Source organism: Choloepus didactylus, chromosome 18 (assembly GCF_015220235.1).
Source record: "Choloepus didactylus isolate mChoDid1 chromosome 18, mChoDid1.pri, whole genome shotgun sequence".
NCBI classification, from domain to species: Eukaryota; Metazoa; Chordata; class Mammalia; order Pilosa; family Megalonychidae; genus Choloepus; species Choloepus didactylus.
In genome coordinates, this window is record NC_051324.1 from 696,936 (window position 1) to 722,062 (window position 25,127).

At 65.7% G+C, this 25,127-nt stretch overlaps 1 protein-coding gene across 10 annotated transcripts in view; it reads left to right on the forward strand.

Annotated features, from left to right (window-relative positions):
* The window catches only part of LOC119513399 (myosin phosphatase Rho interacting protein), a 114,836-nt gene that overhangs the window by 61,564 nt on the left and 28,145 nt on the right, over window positions 1–25,127 (forward strand). For 7 of the 10 annotated variants that reach the window (XM_037808584.1, XM_037808585.1, XM_037808581.1 and 4 more), the window contains 8 exons: window positions 10,671–10,822; window positions 13,049–13,133; window positions 16,761–16,971; window positions 17,796–18,306; window positions 21,497–21,638; window positions 22,333–22,446; window positions 23,737–23,793; window positions 24,695–24,763. In XM_037808584.1, the coding sequence (XP_037664512.1) occupies window positions 10,671–10,822; window positions 13,049–13,133; window positions 16,761–16,971; window positions 17,796–18,306; window positions 21,497–21,638; window positions 22,333–22,446; window positions 23,737–23,793; window positions 24,695–24,763 (1,341 nt within the window). The remainder of the gene's footprint in view (window positions 1–10,670; window positions 10,823–13,048; window positions 13,134–16,760; window positions 16,972–17,795; window positions 18,307–21,496; window positions 21,639–22,332; window positions 22,447–23,736; window positions 23,794–24,694; window positions 24,764–25,127) is intronic. The other 3 variants (XM_037808586.1, XM_037808587.1, XM_037808588.1) reach the window with 1 other exon arrangement.

A 25,127-nucleotide genomic window follows, 5' to 3' on the forward strand; every position in this document is an offset into this window, starting at 1 on the left:
GCAGAGGGGACCCTCGGACCCCCGGAGCTCAGAGCCCTCATGGGGGCAGGTACATGGCCACTTGGAATAAGACACCGGCCGTGCACTCAGGGCCCGGGGAGGGCGGATATGAGCTGGGGCTGCGCAGGGAGGGGAGGTGGCCGGCTGAGGAGCTGGGTCCTGGGGGCGGCCGGGGTCAGCCGGCCCGAGGAGAGGCTCTGAGAAGGGGCCAGCGCCTTCAGGACCCACAAAGGCAGCCTGGAGGGCAGGGGGTTGTGGGGTTTGTCTGTTCCCAGCCCCCATGGAGAGAGGAGGGGACGCCCCGGCCAGCCCCAGCCCACCTGCGCCCCTGCCTGTCCCCCAGCCTTGGACCTTCGAGTCCACGGGGGTGTGAGTGTGCAATTCTTACAACTCGCCCCTCCGCGACCACTGTGCCTCTCGTGAGAACCAGGTTCCGCTCTCCCCAAGATGGGGGCGGGCCGGGACCCCGTACTTGGGGGGGCTCAGTGACCCTGCAGGACGGGGGCACGGCTGCCTCTGTAAGCCCTCCCGGAGAGCGGAGCAGTGGTTCTTGCGGCTCTGACACGTGGAGATGTCTGGGAGGCGCAGGCCAGCACCAGGACAGCCAAGAGTGGGAGGGGGCCGCGAGCGCAGAACCCACCAGGCCCTGCTGCCTTCGAGGACGTTTTTTTTTTTTACTGTAACAGCTGTGTTGAAGCATAAGTCACTTACCGTACGTTCACCCATTTAGAGAGTACAACTCGGGGGTTTTTGTGGGCTCGCTGTTAGAAGCCATCACCCCACTCAGTCTCGGGACGTTTTTGTAACGCCAAGGAGACCCTGCACGCTCTAAGCACTTGCCCCCGGCCCTGGCGCTGCTCGGCTGCCCCCCGTCTCAGTGGGTTTGCCTCTTTCGGCTGCTTCATGTCAGTGGAGTCAGTATGAGGTCCTGGTTCCTTCGCTCGGCGCCACGTGGCCCGGGCCCGTCCGTGTTGTCCGCGCTGCTCTCCTTCCCTTCCTCCGGCTCTGTTGTGTGCGGGTCCGCTCTGTGGTCGATGGACGTGGGGTCAGTCCCGCTGGGCGGCTGTGCACACCCACGAGCACCTTCTCGTTGGAACCAGGTTTCCTTCCCCCGCGTGCGGGCCTGGAGCGGGGCTGCCGGGTTGCGGAGTCCCTCCGTGGTCGACACAGGAGCCACCAGGCAGCGTGCACCGCGCTGTGCCGCTCACACCCCCAGCAGTGCACCGGGTCCCCGTGTCCTCACCGGCGCTCACCGTCTCGTCGCCTGTGGCCCTCAGCCTCCCTGGTGGGCACGAGGTGGCGTCTGTGTCTGGTGGCACTTTGCTGCTACGTGTCAGCTGAGCACGCATTTGAGCCCCTCTGAGCATCTCCTCTTGCGTCAGCTCGGGCGACGATGGGGCTCTGTCTCGTGCCACGTACCCCGGAGCACGCGCTCTGCCCTCGAACAGTGAGGGGCTGTTCCCTTGAAGACGGGGCGGCTCTTTAAAAGGATCGTGCCCACCCTGCCCAGGACATCTTCCCCCCACAGTGAGGCTTTGTGGGAACTTGGCTCTGACGTGGATGGGCACTCAGAAGTGTGGTGGGTTTCTGCCGACGGCGGCCCAGGTGGCATCTCGCAGGTGGGAAGGCAGGTGCCATCTGTGAGGGTGCCCCTTGCACAGGTGCCTCCCAGAGCTGCTGTTTCTTCCCCAGCTGCTTGCCAGCGGCCCGGCTGGCCAAGGCTCTCAGGATGTGCCAGCGGAGGGGCTGGGTGCGCGAGGAAACACGGTCCTGCACCCTGGCCCCCCGGGAGCTGTGGGCACGGCCAGGCTCTCCTGCTTGTGGGGTCTCCATCGTTGCCCCCGTTAGCAGCACCGCCGGTGCGGGTCCAGCCATGCTCTCCAGGATACCTGCCCTGGGACGCCCCACGGGTAGGAGAGGCCTTGGCCTGGCTCGGGGGGTGATGCTTCAGGGCCGGGCACAGCCCACCACGGGGAGGCCGCTGCATCCTCTCCTTTCCCAGACCGTGAGCCCCGACCCCCAGAGTCTTTGGCTGGTGGAAGGCACCGGCCGTTGGGGGCTGGGGTGGCCGTCGCGGCGACTCGGGGTGTGTGCCCTTCCCTCCGTCAGGCCTCTGCCTGCCTGCTCTTCCCTGCTGCCTTCCCCCCCTCCGTCGCGGCCTCGGCCTGAGGTTCCACGAAGGCCAGGACGGGCAGGGCAAGGACAGGGAAGAAGCCCCAACACCGACGTTAGAGACGCCTCCTCCGGCCCAAACACTCCCCCCAGGTTCTCGTCGCACACACGCTCCCCAGCGCGTCCTCCTGCTGCTGCCCTCACGCCCACTGCACCGGCCCTGCCCTTGGACCCCAGCGCCCCAGCCCCTCCCCTGCCTCCCTCACGCCCATCCACGTGTCCTGTGTGAAGACACGTGGTGCTCTGCTCTGCTCTTCGTTTCCCGTTGTCACCACAAGGATTACACTGCCTTTTCCCAGGGCTGGGCCTCTGTCCGGCCGCCTCCTGGCCCCGTCCCCGCGCTCGCCCGGCGGTGCCAGCATCCGAAGGAGCTCGTGGGGCTCTACGTCCTTCCCCTACCCACCACGCTCTGTGTGAGCATGCGGACGGTGACCTGGCCCCGGGGCCTGGCCTGCAGTGTGGGGACAGGGACAGCGAAGTGCGGCTGCAGTCACAGCTGGCTCAGCAGGCCACAGCCGGGGGCAGAGGCGGGTCACCCAGGGGCTGCCATGCGCCCTCCGGAACCTTGTAGTTCAGCTTCCAGGCAGCGCCGCGGGCCTCGGGGCCAGCAGGAGCCTGGGGACAGGTGCCAGTCGCAGAGCTGGCCGTGCTGGGTTGCACCTGGGGCTGGTGCTGAGGGGTCACCTCCCGTGCTGGGGCATGGCGGCCGTCCTCAGCCAGAAGCACGTCTGTCTGCTCCGAGGGAGCGCTCCGTCCCGTGGAAGGCCAGTGAAGGGGTTCATGCGTCCAGGTCGGCCGTGCCTGTGGGAGGCGAGAGGGGCCCGGAGTCCGGGAGTGTCTCCACCGGGGCCTCCATCCACTCCCTGGCTGTCTGTCTGTCTCCATGGAGCAGGTCCCTGCAGGGAGGCCCAAGGAGCAAGGCCTTCCCACCGTCACCCGTTACTGTCCCCCAGTTTCCACCAGCCTCGGCCTCCCCGCTTGGCCCTGGGACCCCACGGGGGGAGGGGAGGCAGCCCCCACCCCAGGCTGAGGGACAATGCTCTGGGGCCTCGGCGGGTGCAGGCCAGGGGTTTTGGCCCGAGCCAGGAGGCTCATCTGGCACAGCAGGTGCGAGAAGGAACTTTCCGGCCTTGGCGGCCCAGGAAACACGTCCTTGTGCTTGGTCCTGCCTTCAGAGAAGAGCTCCACGCTCTGACAGTGCCCCTCGGGGGCCGGGGTGTGGCAGCCTCGAGCCCTGGGCAGCCCCTCACAGCGGCACCTGCTGTCCCCCAGACCGGCCAGGGCACGCCAGGCTCGCCAGCCCTCGGGACAGCCACCCCTGGTTCTGCCGGGTCGGACGCGCCGCCCAGTCGTCCCGGACCCCGGCTCCAGCCTCCCTCACCTCGGGACTCGGTGCTGGAGGGAGGTCAGCTGGTGCCCTCGGCGCACTCCTGGGGCATCCTGGGGACAGGGCAGCTGCACCAGGAGTGTGACCCCAGGGGCCTGGCTCTGCCAGGGGAGCAGCTACCAGGACCTCGAGGTGGTCTGCCCACGAGCTGGGACCCCTCGCTCCTTCCTTCTCTGTAGAGAGCGAGGAGGGGGAGGCCCGGGCTTGCGTCTTGGGCCCTCGGGCCTCAGTTTTCTTCTGTGGGGGGAGACCAGGGCCAGGTGAAGGGCCTCCCGGGGTGGGTCAGGGCTGCAGGCGAGTGTCCTTTCCCCTGAGCCTGCGTGGGCCGGCTGCTGGCAGCCTCCCCTCTCCTCTCTCTCTTTTGCTCTGTATTTGTGCAGTTTGAGGGCCGGTCACAGGACCGTGCGGCCATTGTCATGGCTGATTCTAGGACACCTGCACCCTCAGAGGGAGCCCCGCGGCCGTGGGCAGGCCCTCACCAGGGAGTGTCCTGCTTTGGCTTTGTCCAGCCGTGGAACCAGGCAGCGCCCCCCGCCCAGCTCTCGCCGCCTGCCTGCCGGTGCCCCCTCCTGTCCCCCGGCCTCTTACAGGTGGGCTTTGCTAAGTGGGCTATTCACGTTTTATAGATGAGAAAGCTTTGGAGAAGTTGGTTTGTTCCCGAGGCACCTTCTGCCCGGCACCCGTGGGTTTAACTGCCAGCACCTTCCAAGGCCCATGTGGTCTGGCCGGAGGGGATGCCAGGTGGGCGCAGGTGCAAGCCACGTGCTTCAGGCTGGGGGAGGCCGGTGTGCCGGGGCAGGGTCTCCTGGGGCGGGCTGGGGAGTGCAGCCGTGTGCTGGGGGCTGGCGCCGTTGGGGGTGGGCAGAAGAGGGGCCCGGACAGGCCTGTGCTCGTGGAGGGCAGCCTGGCCGAGGCACTGTGGGGCTACCCACACACCCGGCAGAGGATGGCCCTCAGACGCCACCGTGGACACCAGCTGCTCCCAGTGGCCTCCTCCTGCCGAGCCTCCCCAGGAACAGTCCCCAGGGTCTTAGGGTTGGGGTCCCCACCTCCCCATGTCATTGGGAGCTGTGGGCAGTGGCGTGGCGATAGATGGGCAGGGGACGTGCAGACCTGGGCATTCAGAGAGGGCAGGTGTGGCTCAGGGGACGTCTCTGTGGCCCAGCTGGTGGGAGGGCAGACTGCAGCGCAGGTGCGCCAGCCCCTGGGCCGCCCCGCGTGAGCCCCTGTGGGCTCTGCATTTCCAGAGCCTCCAGACGCCCCTTCAGCACAGCAGCCACCTGGGGGTCCTGCCTGAAGGCCTTGCTTCCCGGATCCTTGCCCGTCTTCTCTGGGGAGACATGAGGGCTCCTGGGGCACAGCGCCATGGGAACGCCCCCTCGTGTAGTCCCAGAGCTTTCCGTGCCCCCGGAAACCCTGTACCCGCTAAGTACTCCCTCCGCGTCCGCCGCCCAGCCCCTGCCTTGGGGCTTGGCCTCATCTGAATAGTTGTGTACGTGGGTTCTTGCCGGTTCTTGCAGCGTGTGGTCCTCTGGGTCTGGCTCGTTCCACTCAATGTGTCCTGGGTCCACCCGAGCTGTCTCGTGCATCGGAACCTTGTTCCGTTGGCGGGCACATCGCCTTTGGTTTATCTGTTCTTTTTGATGGACCCTCGGGCTGCTTCCCCTCTGGCTGCCGTGAGCCCATGTGGGGTCTGTGTCCAAGGCCTTCAGTTTGTGGGTCTGTCCCAGGAGGGGACAATTCAAGGTTATTCCGGTTTGCTAATGCTACTGTTTTGCAAAACATCAGAAATGGATTGGCTTTCACAAAGGGAGGTTATTTGGTTACAGATTTAGTCTGAAGGCCATGAAAAGGTCCGAATGAAGGCATCAACACAAATACACCTTTACCAAAGGAAGGCCAGTGGTGTCCGGAAAGCCTGTTAGCTGAGAAGGCACGTGGCTGGTGACTGCCGATCCCAGGTTGGGTTCCAGCTCCTGTGCATTCTCAGAGTGTCTCTCTTGGCTGCAGCACCTCCTTCCGTCTGTGACCACTTTTATAGGGCTCCAGTGATTCAATTAGGACCCACCCTGCATGGGCGGTGTAACATCTCCATGGACGTTATCCCACAGTTGATTGAATCATATCTCCATGGGAACAATCAAAGGATTCCAATCTAATCAACACTAATGCATCTGCCCCCACAGGATTGCATCAAAGAACACGGCATTTCGGGGGACATAATACATCCAAACTGGCACATTCAACCCCCAGGACCTCAAAATGACATGGTCTTTTCATGTACGATATACATTCATCCCATCACAATATCACAAAAACTTAAATCATTTCAGTAACAATAGGTAGGAACAATATCCCATCAAAATCAGTTATAGGCATGGTCTGTCTTAAGGTAAAATTCTCCTCTGGCTGTGGACCTGTAAAACTCAGAACAAGTTATCTGCTTCCAATATACAAAGGAGGGACCGTCATAGGATAAACACTCTGATTGCCATAGGGAGTAACTGAAAGGAAAACAGTGTTCAAGGAGTGAAACAGTTCCTAAAACCTGCAGGGCGAACTCCATTAGGTTTCAAAGTCTGAGAGTCATTTACAGAAGGACGTTGCATCCTTGGGGCTTGAGAGAGCCGGAGCCTAACCCTTCCTAAGGGCCTTTGCAGCAGCCCTTTCCTCTCCAAACGCTGGGGTGAGTGCTCCAGCATATCCACACATTGGGGAGACCACCTTCTCGGCCCCACCCTCCTCAAACATCAGGGCAGCACCTGGATTCCCTTCCATCTCCGGGACACATGCTCAACCTCTTCAGAACAGTGTGGTGGCAGCCAGGCTCTCCCCAATTCCCTGGCAATGTGCTCCACGCTCTTTGGGGCTTGGGGTGGCAGGACATTTCCTGAACATCAAGGCGAAATGCCCACCCTCGACCTCTGGGGCAAACTCACCCTTTCCATGCGTGTGGGCTGCTCCGCTCTCCCAGCCCGAGACCTCCTGACTCCAGATCTTAGCCTCCATGGCTCTGTCTTTGAAGAAATTTTTCCTTCAATTTGTTCCTTGTCTGTTCCCTCCAGTCCAGGCTGGCAGTGGCTCCGTCTATAAAGATCTTGTAAAAATCTTGTTGGCTTGGCATGAAGCCAACAAGGTCAAAACCTTCAGACAATAGGATTTTCCACAAATCCTTTCTGGATAGCTCCCATCTCCAATCCTGGCTTGTACTGAAATGGCAGTTGGATTCCATTTTTGGTTAAATCCTCACATGGGGCTGTAGCCTCTGGGGTCTCACTTTTTGGAAGCCCAGAATTTTCCAAACTGTCAGTTTCTGGTTTCTTTGTACCCAGGTTCAGTTCTCAGTTTATCTCTGTCCCCTTGCATTTTACTATAAGCTGCAAGGAGAAGCCAGGCTGCATCCTCCACACGTAGTCTAGAGATCTCAGCTAAGTATCCCAGCTCATTGCTTTCAAATTCTGCCTTCCGTCCAACACCAGTACACAATTTTGCCGAATTCTCTGCCACTTTAAAACAAGGATCACCTTGCTCCCAGGTTGCAGTGACACATTCAACATTCCTGCTCAGGGCCTCGTCAGAAGTCTCTTTAGAGTCCATGTGGCTACCATGAGTCTCTTCAAAGCAGTTTAGGCCTTTTCTATCAAGCTCCTCACAGTTCTTCCATAGTCCTCCCCCTTATCCATATAAAAAGCCGCTCCAACATGTTTGGTATTTGCAGACTCAGCAGCAAAAGCACCCCACTCTCGGTACCAAAATCTGTTCTGGTTTGCTAATGCTGTTGTTATGTAAAATACCAGAAATGGATTGATTTTATAAAGAAGGTTTATTTGGTTACAAATTTACCGTATGAAGGCCATGAAAACGTCCAAACAAAGTCATCAACACGAGTGTACCTTCATCGAAGGATAGCCAATGGCGTTTGCCCGGTCCTCAGCTCGGTGGGGTCCTGCTGTTGCTGTTTCCTGTCAGTCCCTCTTCCTGTGTCTTCCTTCCCTCTGGCTCTGGAAGCCAGCCCAGGCTCCAGGGAGCGACGGGAAGTGGGAGAGACCAGGTTCCCCCAGAGCACCTGCCTGGGCCAGGGCAGGGTGGCGGCTCCGAGGGGCCCCGGGGCCGAGGCTCTGGCCGCCTCTTGTCGCTGCCGGGCGGATCCGAGGCTGGAAAGCGGGGTTCCCAGGAGGGTGCATGTCTCGCCTGAAGGTGACCTTCATCCTGGCTGCAGCCTGGTGCCCTGCTCGGTGTGGGGTGGACGGCAGGGGCACCGTGGTGATGTGGAGGAGGGTGGTCCCCAGTGGCCAGTCGTCCCTTTTCTGGAAAAGGCGCCGGCACAAATCCGAGTAATGGATTTGTAACCTCTGGAGACGTGGAATCAGGGCAGAGCACAGCCAGGCCATGGGTGCTCCTGGGGTGGGGCTGGCGGCAGCCCAGGATCTGCCCTCGCCTGGAAAGGGCCATCAAGGACAAGGTTTCCTTCCTGAGCGCCGGGAAGGCGGGTGGCTCTGCCTGCCCTGGCAGAGGCACGGCAAGGGGGGCGGCGGGGCCTGAGCCCCTGCCTGCGGCTCTCTGGGGGCCCCGGGCACCCACTCTGTGAGCCCTGGAGGTGCAGCAATGCAGCAGCCAGGTGGTAAAGGGCTCCCGCGGGGAAGGGGCCTGGCCGGCACCCACCTGCAGCCGCTGGCCGCGTGAGCCTGGGCAGGCAGCTGGCGTTGGTGGGCGGGGACAGCAGCACTGGCCTCACAGGGCTACCCCGAGAGCCAACAGTGCCCGGGCCTGGCACGCAGGGGTCATCTGGTGTGGCGGCCACTCCCCGGGGGGCATTTCCTCCCTCCTGGGGCACTGGCAAGAGTCAAAGGAACCGTTTTCCTGAGGGCTGCCAGTGCACACTTAGACCTGCCGTCCAAGGTGCTGCTAGGAAGTGAGGCACGAACACGGTTTTCAAAGTTAATGCCAGGCGCAGATTCCCTGCCGCTGGGAATGACAAAAAATGGTGCTGCTATTTGGAAAACGGTTCGGCAGCTCCTGAAAAGGTTCAACACGGATGCCTGTGGCCTAGCAGTGCCACCCCCGGGTGTGTCCCAGGAGAAACGGAGCCGTGTCCACACCGAAGCTTGTGCGTGACGTTCACAGCAGCGTTTTTGTGTCAGCCAAAAGCTGGACAACCCGGCCGCCCATCCACGGGCGAGGAGGTGAGCAAAACTGGCCCCACCACCCCGGACAGACGGTCCCTCGGCCACACAGGAAGCGCTGGCTCTGCTGCAATGTGGGTGAACGTCGGAAACGTACTCCACGACAGGAGCAGACGCGGAGGACAGACGCACAAGTCCGTTTGCGTGAATCATGCGGTACTAAGGGTACCAGCTTCCTGTGCGGTGTGATGAAAAGGTTCTGAAACTGCTCTGCGGACACAGGAAAGCCGGGGCCTGCGCACTGCGGCTGTTGGTTACGTGAGCTGCGGCTGTGCAGGGCTGGAGCAGAGCGGTGGTGCCTCCCCCCGTGCAGGGCTCCCTGACCCCGGGACGGAGCCTGGGCCCAGGGTCACGTCAGCGCACCCGTCTCGCAGGGGCTCCACTTCCTGCATGTGCAGCGGGGCCAGGCAGGGCACCTCACAGCCATCACCGTCACGTCACCGTCACGTCACCGCGGCAGGCTCGGCAGGCTCCACTCCGTCTGTGTCTCTTACCGATGCTTTCCGGAACCTGTCCTGGAAGGACGCAGGGATGGGTGTCAGGGTTGGGGCAAGGTTGTGAGACGCTGCCACCTGGCTGTGCCTGGCAGCTGGGGGCTGGGGGCACAACGTGCCCGGCTCGAGCACTTGACTGTGGGCCCAGGCAGCAGCCCTGGGATTTTGTTTTTCTGTCCCTGCACCCACTGCATGTGTCTTTGGGGCAGTGGTGTCCCCTGCATCCTGGATTGGTGCCACAGTGCCACCCCTGCTCTTCAGTCGCTCTGTGTCTGCCTCCCTGGTGGCCTCGGGCCTGGGCAGGAGCTGGGGGACCCCTCAGCACAGCTCCTCCAACGCTTGCCCCGGCCCCCGTGCTCTGCCCGCCCGGCGGCACCGATGCCCTCAAGCCCCAGAGTCCACGGGATGTGCCAGGACAGATGAACGGGGTCTTTGTCTGGGGCTGGGGTGCAGAGGCACAGCCCCCCGTGGTGCGCCCACACCAGGGCCCTCCTGGCTCTCACCCAGGCCCTCCGGGTCTGCTCCAGAGAGGTCTCTGCAAGGCCGTGAGCTCAGGGCTGCTCGGCTTGGCCTGGTTCTGAGGACACGCTCAGCACTCATGGCAAAGGGCACGCGCTCCCCCCATGGAGGCCCAGGCAGACGCTCCCTGGGAGCCGGGCCCTTGCCTGGCAGCTGTGCCCTGGCCGGGCCACCTCTGTCCACCTGGGGCTGGAGGAAGACGGCCGAGCTCAGAGGCCCCCGAGGGACCTCGTGGGGGACAGCTGGTGGCCCCTTAGGGGGTCTCCAGGAAGCCCAGCCCGCCCTGCGCGTCCTGGCCCCTGCAGCGGGCGTCAGGGGTGAGGAGGCCTGTGGGTCACGGAGCCTTGGGCCTGCGGGGGCCAGCGGGGGCTTCTAGGGAGGGAGACAGCCCGGCTGCGGCCACACCTGGTGGCCCACGGCCTTTTCTACAGAATTCAACCAGCAGCTGCCCGGGCCGGGGCAGGGTGGGCTCTTGGGGACCTGGGAGGAGCTGGGCACCCCCAGGAGGCGTCTGTAGCGTCCCTGTCAGAAAGCGTCCTCACGTTGGCCGAGCACGGTCAGGCCGGAGGCGCCTCCAGGAAGGCTTCTCAGCCGGCCCTCGCCTCGCGGGAGCTTCTCAGAGCCTCCATCTCCCATCCTTGGTTTCCCACCCTGCCTCAGCCCTGATGGCTTTGCTGTCAGGTTCGGCCTGCACTGGCCTGGGAGCCCACCGGGACATCATTCCTGGGCCGAGGCTCGCTCCTGCCCAGCCACGGCCCTTTCCCAGGCCCCGGCCTCTCTCTGGCCCCCTTGCCCGAAAGATGGCCTTGCTCTGTCTTCTGCCCTCGCGTCCCCTCTGCGGCCCCCGGGTGGCCGCACATCAGGCCTCGCCCCCTCCTTGCGGGAGCCCTGAGCAACCCCCTGCTCTCCTCGCAGCCCACGACGCTACCCCAGGGCACCATCAACATGAACCAGTGCTCGGACGTGGTGGACGCGGAGGGCCGGACCGGCCAGAAGTTCTCCCTGTGCATCCTGACGCCCGAGAAGGAGCATTTCATCCGCGCGGAGAACAAGGAGATCATCAGCGGGTGAGTGTGCTCACGGCTCCCTGTTCCCAGCCTGGGTTTCAGCCTCCCCCCACCAAACACACCAGGGCCCCTGTGATGCCTTCGTGTCCTGCACGTTCTCCCTGCTGCCACCACCCCAGGCCCGGTGCTTGTCACAGAGCCTCGGCACAGGTCCCCCACCTCCATGCTCACCACACCCAGCCCACCTGCCGCATGCCACAGGGGCCGTCTCCAAAGCACCTGCCCCCAGCCTCTCTCCTGCCTGCCCTCAGGGGCGTCGAGGCCGGCGCCGTGTGGGCTGGGCATCCCCAGCACACCTGGGACCAGCGTGTCCCCCACCGGGCACAGCCGCCACCCTGTGTCCTGCCTCTGGCCTTGTCCCCTCCCGTCCTCCAGGCAGGGTCTCCTCAGTGAGCCCGTCCCTGGGCCCCACACCCTCTGTGGCCCTGGGCAGCACCTTCCCAGCTCACCCTTCTCTCCTGTGCGTCTGTCCCCATGAGGCGGGGCCCAGGCTGGCTGCCCCTGGGCTGCGCTGGTCTCCAGTGTGTGCCTCAGCCAGGCCCCCGCAGGGGTGCAGACCATGGCTGCCGGCAGACGTAGGCGGGGTCAGGGGTCACAGCCTGACCGGTGCCTTCAGGGGTCTCTTCCTGGCAGGGACCCCTGAAGGTCTCTGGACAGCTGTGTGGGCTGCCTGCACGGCTCCGGAGCTAGGTGCAGGGTGTCGGATTTCTTTCTCGTTCCGTAGGCCACGGGTGCCTCGCTCACACACCCTTTAAGGAGGGGATTGTGGGTCTGGGGGTGGCCGGGGGGCTGTTCTGTGCTCGCCCTGCGTTGGGGTATGGGTTTTCCCTGATCCCCGTGCCCCCTCCCCTGTTGTCACATGTGGCTGCGCTGTGTAGAGTTGGGGAGACTGCCGAGCCACGTCCCCTGTCCCCCAGCCCCACGTCCACAGCCGCTCCTCTCCTCTACGTCGCTGGGTTTGTCTGAGTGGGACGCTCAGTGCGTCTGGGCAGTGCTGTCTGCTCCCTCCTTTGTGCTGTGGGGGACCGCCCCGTCAGCCTTCCCTGCAGCACCCACAACACATGGCTTCCCGGGGGTGCTTGGCCTGGGGGGTGCAGAAGCTCTGTTGAGTCAACACTGCAACCCCAGCGGCAAAGCTGCCCACCTGCTGCCCCCGCCTGTCTCTGGGTCTGGGCACACAGTGACGTCCACAGAGTCAGGGATGGAACGGTCTGGAGGAGCTCGGAGCGTCCTTTGGCTGCTTGGCCTTGGCGGCCTGGTGGCCACGGCTCTCGGCCCTTCCTTCCAGGCCACAATGGCAGGCCGGCAGGTCCCCCAGCTCCTCAGGGGTTGGTGTCGGTGGCTCACGCCTTGGTCCCTCCCCCTGCCCTGGGTTTGGGGTTACACTGCTGGGTCACTGGGGTTCTCCGGCCAGTCGCTTCCAGTGCAGGCTGCCCCAGCGGCTCCTGGCTGCATGGCCCTGCACGGCCCCAGGGGCTGAGCTGACAGAGCTGGACCAGCTGTCCCCTGCCGTGCTGTCCCCTCCGGGAAGGGCTGGCCCAGGGCTGGGTGAGGCCGGGTCCCCCCTGCTGCCCTTCGGGAGGGGACATGGGCCTGCTACGTCCCAGGACTGAGCGGGAGTGCCGGGAAGCAGGCGGTGCTCGTTTCCCTCTCCCTGTGACGTTCTGTACGGTGGAACCAGCAGCAGTTGTGCAAACTGAGGCTGAGATGGCGGTCGGTTGGCGGTAGGGCCAGGCCTGGAATGCAAGCCTCCTGGCCGCAGGCCCGCTTTTCCTGCCCTCTCCTTCCTGATTGGCCCAGGCTGGACCTGGTGGCTCCTGGGGTCCCCAGGCGGCTCTGCTGGGCCCACCCCACGAGCCCAGGGCCCACCTCCAGCAGAAACGGGCTGGCACTGTGGGTACCTGGGCTCCTGCTGAGGAGCCTGCATGGCCCCTAGTCGCAGCCAGCTCATGCTCCCCAGATCCACACTGGGCAGGGGCTTCCAGAGCCGAGTGTGCCCCCGAAGATGGGGCTTGGGGATGGGGACGGAGCGGGCCTGGAGCCCCAAGGCTGCTTCTGGCCGGCGGCTGGGCTGCGGAGCCTTTCCTGCCCGCTGGGCCCCAGCCTGGGCTCCCAGTGCCTGCTGTGCCTCCAGGACGCACAGGGCCCGGGGGCCGGGCTGCTGCCCGAGGTGGCCACGGTCCCCAGGAGCAGGGCCTCACCTGTGCCGTGCCCTCCTCCCTTCAGGTGGCTGGAGATGCTCATGGTCTACCCCAGAACCAACAAGCAGAACCAGAAGAAGAAACGAAAAGTGGAGCCTCCCACGCCGCAGGTAGGCGGTGGGGTCAGGTGTGGCAGCACTGGGCCCGCAGGGGCCCGGGGAAGGCGTGTCGGTCACGCCGTCTCCCCCCTGCGCCCATCTCTTTGGCCGTCCAGGGCCACGTTCATGTCTGCAGGCCCAGCCTGCTGCAGGGTGGGAGCATCTCGCCCACGTGTACCCAGCTGTCCCGCAACTGGGAGGGAAGCATGAGTGGAGGGGCGGCTGGCCGTGCAGACCCTGGCACCACCGGGCCCACTGTCCTCTCGGGGGGGGCCGCAGCCCACAGGCAAGGGGCTGGCAGGGGGCCATGCAGGGGCTTTTGGGGGGCCCTGTCCTCACCCTGGGCTTTGGCCGTAAATGGGTGTGGCCCCACTTCCTGCCCTCCCCGCCCCCATGTGACCCAGGATGGGGGTCAGGGAGGTCCCACTAGGCCAGCTCTGCCCCAGAAGCCACTTCTCCCCCCGCCCTCGGGCCCGTCTGCAGGGGTCTGCGTCTCCCCGCCTGGGGCCCTGCAGAGGCGAGCTTACCTCCCGGGGCTGTAGGATTGCGGTGATGGGGAGGCAGTGCTGGCTGCTCAGGGTTGTCCTGGGCCCAGGACTCAGCCCTGCCCGTGTGGGTGCACAGCCCCTCAGTGAGAGTGGGGTGTAGGCTGGGATCCCTGGCCCTCGCCAGCCCTGAGGCCCTGCGTCCTCCTGCTCGTTCCACTCACCAGGCTGCAGGGTCAGGAGTGGACGGTCCCTCCGCGCAGTGTCTCGGGCGGCTGTCCCATCCTTCCCCAAGGAGGCCGGGCCTCCCCTGGCTGCATTTCCTGGATGGCAGTGGGCAAAAAAGCACTCGGGCTCCCTCCTGGGGACAGAAAATGGGGCTTCCGTGAGCTTCCTGATGGGGCAGCAGCTGAAGACTGAGCCCCCAGAAGCTGGTTGGTTTATAGGAAGAAGCTCCAGGGAGATGACCGTTAGGGTGACGCTGTGTTTCCATGGCGATGCCTCGGAAATGGTGCAGGCGCCGAGTTTCTGACACCAGAAAGCCACCGCGTGGGGGAGACGCGCTCGGTCCCTGCCCAGCTCGGGCAGTGGTCCCTGCCCCCTCGGCCCTGGCCCAGCCCCTCCCCACCCCGAGGGTCTCCTGGAGCAGGGGCTCTGGGTCCCGGCCTGGGAGAGCCTCCTGAGCCCCCACTCTCGAGCCTGGTGGACGCCGCCTTGGCAGCTTCTGCTTCCTTCTGCCCCTTGACCCCCAGGGGTACCGCAGTGCCGCCGCTGGGTTCCGGCAGCCACGAGGTCTCATCCGGGACCTCTGCGGCGTGGGGTGTCGCTGGCTACGCGGGCAGTGGCGGGGTTCTGTCCCAGAGCAGTCGGGGCCCCTGGCAGGCCCCCCTCTCTACAACATGATGGTGACGGTGTTCTGGAGCCCCAGGCTGGGGTGTCGGGGAAGCCAGCGCCTTGCGGGACCCTGGAGGGAAAACCCGAACTCCAAACCTGGGCTCTTTGTGGCCCACCCGAGCCTGGGCCCACTCGGCCCCTGAGGGACGTGCCCTGGCAGGAGAGCGAGACTGCCGAGGAGGGGTGCCCCAGGCACCGAGCAGTGGGCGCGCCTGTGGGGTGGGCTGCAGGGCTGGGGCGGGAAGAGTGCTCCGGGGTCTCCTGCGTCATGGTATAAGGCCCCGGGACGCCGCCTGGGTTTTGTGTGGCTGCTGTAACGAGCTCCCACCAACCGGGCGGCTTAAAACCCCGCCACTGTCCAGGTGTGGGGGCCTCCCTCCTGGCCTCGTCCGGCGGCCCCAGGTGCTCCTTGGCTTCTGGCCCCGTCTCGGCCACCTCTGCCTCGGCTCCCCTGGCCTCTGCCGTGCCTTCACTTCGTCTGTGTCTCATCGCCGTCTGCCCCCATCTCCTAAGGATCCTCGTCACCAGATAATCCAGGATGAGCTCATCTCACGCCTGCCAGACCCTTTTCCCACTACGTGTCCTCTCAGAGCCGGCATTCGGCCCTCCAGGAAGGGACGCCTTCACCTAGCAGCTCCGCGGAGGGGAGAGCGGCCCCCAGCCCCAGGCAGGGCCAAGCGGGCAGCCACGGGGTCTCGCCCCCTTCCAGCCCCCAGCACCCCCACCCCACCCCAGCTCTTGCTGCTCTTTGCCAGTGAAGCAAGAGGATCTCTCGTGTGCCTGGAGGAAACCAAAGGGACCCCTGGGAGGACGGCCCCCTGGCCTGGCCCACACGGGTCTCGTGGGCGGCTGCCGCCTTCTCCCCAGGAGTCTTGTTTCCTGCCCAGTGCCCACTGTGCCTCCCAGCTCCGGGTGGGAACCCTCCTGTCTCAGTAATTTTTCAGGCAGGGGAGGATGGGGGCCCCACATGGCATCCCACCCAGGAGGCACCTGCCTGGCCAACAAGGTGTGGAAGCTGCCCAGGAGCCTTGGGGAGCCCCTGGGGATCCTGCCGTGCGGCGGCCAAGCGGGGTGGGGTGGCGTGGCATGTCCCGTCTGCTGCCCGCATGCACCCGGCCGCCCAGCCCCCCACTGCCTCGAAGCTTCAGGCGCCTTCACCTGCACTGGGTGGGTGGTGGGCAGTGTTCTGTGGTGTGTGGGGCTGGGAGGGGTTATCTCCAAAGCTCTGTCCTGCCCTCCTGGGCCTCGTACCTGGAGTCTCCATGGGGAGCCCTGCGGCCGAGGGCACCCTTCCTCGGTGGGGGCTGCTGGCCACTCCCACCAGCACTGCCCCGCTAGGGTGACCCCTCTCCAGGGAGGCAGGGGGCCCTGACCCACCCAGGCCCTTCACCCCCATGCTGTGGCTTAGGGGTGAGCGGCTGTGGGCCGGGGCGAGCCCGTCACCATAGCTTCTTCAGGGGCTCGGAGCCGAGGGCACCGTGGCGGTCCTAGGGTCTCCATCCCGCCCTGAGCCGTGTGCCGCACCTGTTTCCTCCCATTTTCTCCCGTTTTGGCATCTGGCCTGGGGCTCCCCGGTCCCCCACTCCCAGCCTCTCCCACCCTGTGAGTGAGGCCCTCCCATGTCCCAGCCCTGCCCGGCGGCTGCTTGCTCACACACGTTCACACACGCAGGCACCCTGTGTCAGACACAGGTAGCCACAGCCCGCGTCAGTGGGGGGCGCTGGGGTCTGGGCGTCGGGAGGACAGCCCCCCAGCGCTGGTGCCCACCTCACAGAGCACATGGCGATCTTGGGCCTGGGGAGACGGGGTCCACCCTGTTCGTGGTGGGCTGTGGCCTCGGCTGGGCGTGTGCTGGGCCCAGATCTGAAGGCGGCACCTGGTGGGCATTTGTGGACCCTGCACCTCCGGGTGTTGGCATTTCTGCTTCTGAGGACGGGGCGTGGCTGTGGGGCCAGCCCTGGGGTCGGTTCCCCCCACCCATTCCCTCCTCGGATTGTCGGTGCCAAGGCCTCAGGGACACGGGCTCTGGCCTCGGTGCCTGGCCCTGGCGCCACGCAGTGCCGTGCTGCGGGGTATGCAGGGGGTTGGCTCTGAGTCTGTTCCCCGCTCACCAAACCTGCACCAAGGCCCCGTCCAGCCCTGGGGAAGCACCGTCCGGCGGACGTCCTCCAGGCCAGGCCTGTTCACGGGTGTCCTTCCCCCTGGACTCTGACGCACAACGCTTCGCCAGGCTCCTCCCTCAGACACCTGCTCCCCACAGGGCCCGGGGCCCGCCAAGGTGGCCGTCACCAGCAGCAGCAGCATCCCCAGCGCCGAGAAGGTGCCGCCCAGCAAGGCCACACTCTGGCAGGAGGAGGTGCGGGCCAAGGACCAGTCCGAGGGCAGCAGCCGGAGCCCCGTGCAGAGCCCAGGCCAGGGCCAGCCGCCGGCCACCGGCACCACCAGGGAGCCAGGGCTGGAGAGCAGAGAAGGTAGGTGGCAGCCAGGCCACCTCCCGGCACAGACTTCCGGCCCAGCAGAGCCAGCACCAGGCCCTGGTCCAGGCCTTCGGGGCCTGGCCACGACCTGGGCCTTGGTTCCCGTCTGCCTGGGGCCCTGGTGCCCGCGGGTGTCCGTCAGCCCTTTGCTCAGGGGCCGAGGGTCCTGGTCTGGTCTTGGCCATGCCTCTTCCAGCTCCTGGACCCCTCTGTAGCCTGAGACGGCAGCTGGGAGCCGAGCCCACCCGGCACAGAGGCGAGTGAGCAGGCCTCAGGCCTGCCCATCCGACCAGGTTTCCCCTGGCCACATCCGTCCACCTCGCCCCAGCCTTAGAGGGCAGAGCCGGACACAGCCGGCTCCTCCGTTTAGGTTTGGTCCAGATCGTTAAAGACAGGTCGACAGGCGGCCCCGTGACCCAGCGCGTTCAGCCGAAATGCAGAGAGCTGGGCCGGGATCCTCTGCTCCTTCCCTCCCCACAACAGACGTCAGACTCAAAAGGCTGACTGGCCTTCAGTTTCCTCCGTGACGTTTGTTGTAAAGTCGTTATCTGAGGACCACCCTTCCTCCCGTGGGGGAGCCCCCGGGCCGCCCAGAAGGCCGGAGGAGAGGAAAGCGGGGCGGAGCACCCCGTTCTCGCCCGGGGCTGCTTCTCCTCCAGCAGCGGCCCCAGCAGACCCGGCTTGGACTTCGGGTGCAGGAGGGGAGGGGCAGCCCGCTTGGTGCGTGCGTGGGCTTTTTTCTTTTCTGTTAATCCTCAGGAAGCGGAGGTGGCCGGGGGCCCAGACAGAGGCCTCCTCTCTTGTCTCTTCTCTTTCAGAGGACAGTGCCATGGCCAGCGAGCGAATGGCCTGCGGCCGCAAAGTCCGGGCAGAGAGTGGCTACTTCTCTCTGGAGAAGACAAGGCAGGACTTGACGGCCGAGGAGGAGCAGCTGCCCCCACCGCTCTCCCCGCCCAGCCCCAGCACCCCCAACCGCAGGTACAGTCACCCCAAGTCTCCCCGCCAGGAGATGGGCCGTCCCCTCCCTCCCCCAGGCCCTCGAGCCGCCAGCCGAAGGGTCTGCAGCGTCTCCCTCAGCTCTGCGGATGCCGCTGGCCGGCCCCCCGCACCCCTGGACGCCAGCACTGGGGTGCAGGGTGCGGCGACGCCGGGGTGCAGCCCTGCTTTCCGAGCCGGCTGGCAGTATGCCACCCTTGCCGACGTCCCGAGGGCCGTCAGGATCAGCCACCGAGAGGCCTTCCAGGCAGAGAGGAGACGGCTGGAGCGCAGGGCCCGCGCCCGCAGCCCCGGCCGCGAGGAGGTGGCCCGGCTGTTTGGCAACGAGCGGAGGTGAGCAGGGCATGGAAGGCTCAGTGCACACTCACATGCGCACGCTCAGACGCACACACGCGCCGCCAGAGCCTCCTCCGGGAGGTGTGCTGGTTCGCCGTTGCAGAGCAGGTCGGGGCTTTGCCCTTTGCCCCTGGGCACTGGCCCCCAAGGCCCGATTTCTGAGCACCTGGAGCCTGGGTCAGGCCCTCAACTGCCTCGGCCTCGTGCCGCTGATCTTTTCCTGCCGCGTGTCCCTGTTCTCTGTGGCAGCCGTGGCAGCAGGGAGACCTGGAGGTGCTGGGGGCGGCTCGGGGTGTTGAGGGAGATGGTGTGTGTCTGAGGCTGCCCAGCTACCCCAGAGCCACAGGGAGGGCCGAGCCCCAGAGGGCAGGCTGGGTGGTGCCATGGCTTTCCGGGGCGCCCCCCACCCCGTGGGCCCCGAGCACCCTGGAGGCCTGGCAGGGAGTGCCCCATGCCCTCCAGCGGGTGTGACCTGATTGTGTAAACCGTGTTTTTGCCGTGCTCCCCTCGGGCGCGGGCACTCCGCATCACTGGACAGACTTCTGGAAGGCTGCAAGCCTACTGGAGCCCTCTGAGGCTGTAGATGTTCGTTTTTTCAGGGGAAATCCCTGTGGTTTTTCTCAGGCTCCCGAAGAGGGAACCTCTGAAAGAAATTACATTCTAAGTTCTAAAAGTTTTCCCGGAATTCTTGCTGCCCCAGCCGCACCCAAAGCACAAAGGCAGAGTGGGCACGGGGCTGGGGGCCGGGGCTGGACTCAGTCCCCTTGGGGTCTGGTGGTGCCTGTGCCCAGTGCCCCGTTCCCGGCCAGGGGGCAGGAGGAGGTGCCCAGTGCCTCTGGCCTTAGTGGGAGAGAAGCCGAACGCTAGTCCTGCTCAGGGACTGGGGAGTTGCTGAGGGGCTGAGGGGCGCCCGCCGGTGCCCGGGAGGCAGCTGCTCCTCGAGGCCTCCCAGGCGGAGCTGGGCAGGACTGACCTGACTCTGGCTGGGGCCCCAGTTCCTGCTCCCTCAGACCGAACCGAGTAACAGAGAAGTAAAGGGACCCGCTACCGATTGCAGAGGCCGGGGGCTGGGGCTGGGGCTTTGCTGTGTGTCGGGTGCTCTGGGGTCAGCACTCCTGGTTTATGCCACACCAGAGTTGACCCCATCTCTTTCCCACCTGGCTCGGCTGCTTCCCAGGGACATCCGCCTGGATCTTGGTGTCGAGGGGCCTGAGGCACATCAGGATCTGGGGCTTTGCTTTCCGCATGCTCTCTGCCACCCTGGGGTGGGCACCCGGGAGCCAGCCGCACTGCACTAACCCAGGTGCTGCCTCTGACTGACTGACAACGTCCGCTCGGCTGCGTCCCTCTCGGAGGCCCGTGCCCCAGGCCCGAGGAGTCCACCTGAGCTTGCTTGCCTCCCTGTGTCCTGAGTCCTTGGAGCAGGGTCCCCGGTCAGCAGCGACGTGGCCACAGGTCTCCAGGCGGCACCAACACGGGCTGCCCAGGAGCTGGGCCTCGAGGCCACGGGGCCCCCAGAGCCCCAGTCCAAGCCCAGGTGGCTCTGGGCTGTGACCTGCTCTCCAGAGCCTTGGAGAACGTTCCTTGGCTGGCGAGTCACTGCTGACCACTGACTGGGGAGCTGCACTCCCCATGGGCTGCCAGAACTGAGAGCTGGGCCCCCCACGGCCAGCTGTCAGAGCCCTCGGGCACCCAGAGAGCCCGGCAGAGCAGACACACAGGCGCCTGCTTTCTGTCCGCCACCGATGGGCGCTGGCCGTCCTGCCTGCAGTGCTCCCTGCTGCTCAGGGCATGGGTCAGCTGACAGCCAAGCTGGGGCCCAGCCTCTGTCCCGGCGCCTCCTCCGCAGTTCCCTGGCCACCCTGCACGCTGCAGTTCAGGCTGCAATGCTCCCACTTGCTTTCCGATGTCTTCCAGGCTCCTGCCGGGCTGGAGGGGCCTTGTCTGGGACACATAGTGCCACAGCCCTTCGGTGGGTCTGGAGTTTATCCACGTCTCACCAGGAGGGCCTAGGACGCGGCCAGCCAGGCCAGGCCCCTGCTAGTAACCCTTACCGCTCCCGAGCGTCCTGCACACGCATGGCCGCCCCTTGCTGCCCGTCCCCACTGGCTCCTCCCGGGAATGTAGCACAAGCTGAGGCACCGATCTTCCCCTCCATGGGGTCCACGGCGAGGAAACAGGGAGCCCCAGCGCCATGTGGGGTTAGGCCTTCCTTGGCGGAAGTACCCCAAGGCGTGTTTTCTTGCTGGTGGCTTCCCCGAGAAAAAGCCGGCCTTTTGCGGGGGGGGGGGGGGGGTCTCAGGAGTCGAGCCTGTCTCCTGTCTTCCTCTCAGAGTGAGTCCTGCCTCTGGGTTCATCGGCCCTCACTCTCCTTCCCCCGGACGCTCCGTCCCTCGTCCAGGGGCCGAGCTCAGGGGCTTGCTTTTCCTGGGGTCCCTGAGGGAACAGGCTTAGGCCGATGGCACCGGCCCCCCAGCCGCAGGCAGTCGGCCCCCGGCCAGCACCTGTCCTCCCCTGGCCAGCAGGCGGCCAGCTCGGGCGTCTGTCTCGTCCTGCGGAGGATCTGGGTGTGCGGCTGTGGTGGACGGCGGCCCCTTCCGCGCACTCACTCTCCAGCCTTGTTCTCTTTCAGGTCTTGCCTGTCCACTCCCCGCTGCGTCGCTGCGACGTTCTGCGCCCCTCTCCGCTGCTTCGCTCCCATCTCAGCTCCGTCTCAGCAGGAGACAGCCCGATGATGCCGCCAGCTCTTTCACACGAAATCAACCTGCTTCTTTTTGTTTTAATTTGGTGTTTGATTCCTTTTACTGTTGGCAGAAACCACGTTAATTCGTGGGTCTTTTTCTTGCTAAATTTCGAACCCCCCCTGCCCCGGGGGTGGGGGCTGCACGTGATCTGTCGAGCGGCAGCGTGACGCGTTTCCCTCTGAGGTGACGGTGCCGGTTGCTGCGGGCGGGCGCGGGCCAGGAGGGCTGGGGGCTGGCCCCGGGAGGCTGCCAGTGGCCGCGCAGCCCCTTCCTCAGCAGTTGCCCTGGAAGCCCCTTGGCGCCGTGGTGCGCCTCGACGGGGGCACCGGGGCCGGCCAGACGCTAGGGGGCCTCTGAGAGCCGCTCCTGGCCTCGTGCCGCCCGCCTCTGGTGTTGTGGGGGAGCGCTGTCCTGCTGCAGTGGCACGGGGGCCTCTCTTGCAGGCGGTCCCAGGTCATTGAGAAGTTCGAGGCCCTGGATGTCGAGCGAGCAGAGCACATGGAGACCAGCCTGCCCGCGGGGCCCATGACGGGGGACGACGGCCGCCAGGGCCGCAGCGAGAAGAGGGTCTTCCCCCGCAGGCGGGTGAGCACCTGGGCCTGGGCTCTGCCTGGAGGGTCAGGTCAGTGCAGGGCCCAGGTGCCTGGCAGGGCGAGGCTCGGGGTCTTCAGGCGGCCCTCGCCGTCCGGCCTGGGTGCCTGCCGGGCACGCTTCCCGCCCCGAGGTGTGGATGGGCTCATGCCTCTGCGCCCCGTCTGGTTGGTGGGCTTTGTCGTCTGTGTCTCCGTGGCTGACGGGTGTTCTGATGAGCACGGGGCCCACGGTGCACCTAGTGTCACTCGTCTTCTCTGAGCAGCCTCTCGGCTCGGCTGAGGAAGGCACCACCCTTCCTTCCGCGTGGCGGCACGTCCCTCATGTGTCCGCTCACTGCGCCAGGTCAAACCCGTGCCCTCCTCCCGGCAGCCCCTGCCGAGGCGCCCGGCATGCGGAGGGGGGGTGGTGGGGGTAGGAAAGTGGCACCGACGGGCGTGTCCAAGAGAAAAGACCGAGCCAGAGATGGAGGTCCGGGAACCTGGCTGCGTGAGGTGACGCTGGCCAGGAGGCCGGGGGGCAGGTCGTCCCGGCCCTGCCACCGACCGCTCTGGGACCCCTTGCGGCCGCGCCCCTCACCTGCACACGAGGCCCCCGCTGGCCCTGAGCCCACGTGGACCCGGAAGCCTGGCATCTGCGCCTCGGCTGCCTCGGCCGGCACACTCACGGCAGCCGCTTTCTGCCACAGGACGTCACCGTGGAGGCCAGCACAGCCCCTCTCCCGGACACGGCGGCCACCCCCCTGTCTCCACAGCGGAGAGCCAAGTCCCTGGACAGGAGGTCCTCGGAGCCCTCCGCGACGGTGAGCCCGCCCCAGACGCCACACTGTGGCTCCACTTGCGGGGGTCATGTCTCGCTGTCATGCCTGACAACCCCCGCCTGCCGCTCCGGGGATCTGGACAGACGCCATGAGGGGTGTCCGGGCGGTGGGGCCCCGAGTCGTCTTGTCTCGGGTGTTTCCCGCTGCTCTGGAGGCAGGCGCCACACCCTGCCGTGTGCGCTTTTCTCCTCATGGGGTTTTCACCCCCGGTGGGGAAGCAGGACTTTGCTCTGGGCCATTGGAGACACCCCCAGACCCACTGTGCAGGGTGGGGATCGCGGCGGTTTCCCCAGAGCTGCAGGGGCGTCGGGACCTTGCTCCACGCCGGCAGCCCCCCCGACTCCTTCCCTGGGCCTGGGCGCGGCGTGACCCCCGCGGAGCCCCTGGCCTCCAGGGAGTGCGGCCAGGGAGGTTTCTCACAGGAGGGGCTCCGTCTCCTTCAGCCAGGCCTGCTCGAGGGCTGGGCGCAGGGGCACGGGACATCTTGTCACTGGCGGCCGTCATGCCGTTTCTCTCCTGTTCTTTCCAACCCCCTCCCCACCCTCAGAACAGAGAAGGCGTCGAGGCCGGTTTCTCCTTCGGGTGACCGAGGGGAAGCGTGTGCTGGGCAGGCCCTCCACACGGCGGGCCAGGGGTCAGCCCCAGGGCTCGGAGCACGGGCAGGGCCAGAGGGGCTCCGGCCATCCCTCAGGCTGGTGCATCCAAGCCTGGCACATCCTCCGGTCCCAGCGGTGGGGCCCGCGCAAGCCGCCTTCCCTGCTGTCTTGGCATCACGGCTCGTAGGACGTGACCCCAGAACCACCCCCAGGCCCTCAGCTGGGCGGCTGCGCTTGGCTCCAGGCCTGGCCTCTGCTCCCTGGGCTTCTGCTCTCGTCTTCTGTGGGTTCTACGGGAACACCTGAGCTCCCTTCCGCCATCACTGCTGGTGCCCCTCGCGCTCTCCACACTCCGGGTCTCCCTCCGGGCTCTGCTCGTCTCTGCTCCTGTGGGCCCCTCCCAGTGGGCCCCTCCCAGGCCTTAGCAAGGGACACCCCCAACCCACGGCTGCCGGACAGATGGTGGGATGAGGTGGAGCTGTGTCCCCTTGGGCAGGCTGAGCCCAGCGTCTCCTCCAGAGACAGGCGGCTGGGCCAGCGTCTGGGGAGGTGGGGGCTGCACAGGCCTGTCCCCGGAGGAGAGCCCCCTTTGCCCACTGCCCACCTCACCTGAACAGAGACGTGCACCTCCAGCTGGGTGCACGACGCCTCCTGATCGTTCCTCTCCCTTTCCCAGCCCGACCTGCTGAATTTCAAGAAAGGCTGGCTGACCAAGCAGTACGAGGATGGCCAGGTGAGTGCGCCGGGGCCCGTTTCCTCGCGCCACATTAGAGAGGGGTCTCGGCCTTTGGCCATGGCGACACCCGACAGCGTTAGCTCTCCCCACCCAGTGTCATTTCCTGAAGGTTCTCTGGGGCCCAGGCTTCCCCAGGGACAGGGAGACCTGTGGTTGCAGTTGGCTTGTGTGCCGGCAGCACAGTAAACAGCAGCCTGGGAGACTGGCTCGGCTGGGTGACCTCGGCAGGCCCCGGAGAGGCCATAAGACTCCAGCAGGAAGGGCCCCTTGTGGCCGGGCCTGCCGTCCCCTGTTTGGCCCTCTGCTGCCCACTGCCCGGGCTGGAGCCTGGTCTCCCGGGAGCTGGGGAGGGCGCCCGTCTGCCCGCCCACCCGTGCAGCCACACGGCTTCCCACGTGCCGAGACGGTGTCTCTCTCCTGCGTATCAAAGCCCTTGGCCCTGCCGGGAGATCCGAGTGTCCTTCCTGCCACTTGCAGCAAAGACTGGGGGATGTAGCGGGTCCGTGCTGGCCACAGGTGGGCCGTGCCGTCTCGTCGGCCAGCTGAGTCTCGGGGGCTGCACCTGCCACCGCGGGGCGGACGTGCCTGTTCACAGCCTCGAGCCCGATCGGGCGGCAGAGCATCGCTCACCGGTGCACACCGGGCTCCAGGAGCCCGCGGCTGGAGGCCACCCCCCAGCTCCCGCTGGCTTTCCACTCGGCAAGCGCCCGGGGGCCCAGAGGTCGCTGCCTGCGGCCTGCACGGAGTCCTCTGTCCCCTGCCACTCCCCAGGGACCAGCCTGCCCCTGCTTGACCCGCACCTGGCACGACCCCAGGGCTCTGCCTGCGGGTGACCTTGTGACCTTGGAGCAGGAGGGTGCTGCAGGGGAGCTGAGTCGCTTCTTTTCCTTCTTCATAGTGGAAGAAACACTGGTTTGTCCTGGCAGATCAAAGCCTGAGGTTCTACCGGGACTCTGCGGCCGAGGAGGTGAGTGTCGTGAGCCCTGCCGAGGGCACAGCTGGGAGGCCGTGCCGAGGGGCTCGCTGTCGCCGCCCCGGTTTTCCAGCCGAGGCCCGGTGGGGAGTCAGCACGGTGAACCGGCCTTTGATGGCGCGAGCACTTTCCTGGCCGGGGTGTTTGGCTCTTTCGAGATCCCGCATTAAGCAGCTGGGAGCAGCAGTGAGGAGCAGCTTTTCTTTTTTCTATTTGGAAATACTGAAAAACGTCTTGTTTGAAAGCTCGGGATTAGCAGTTTCAGTTTTTGTGTGGTGAACTGAGTAGCCGGAAAAACTGAAGTAAACCAGCTCCTCCCTGCTGGATGAGGGTGGGCTGCAGTGGGGCTTTGCTGGCC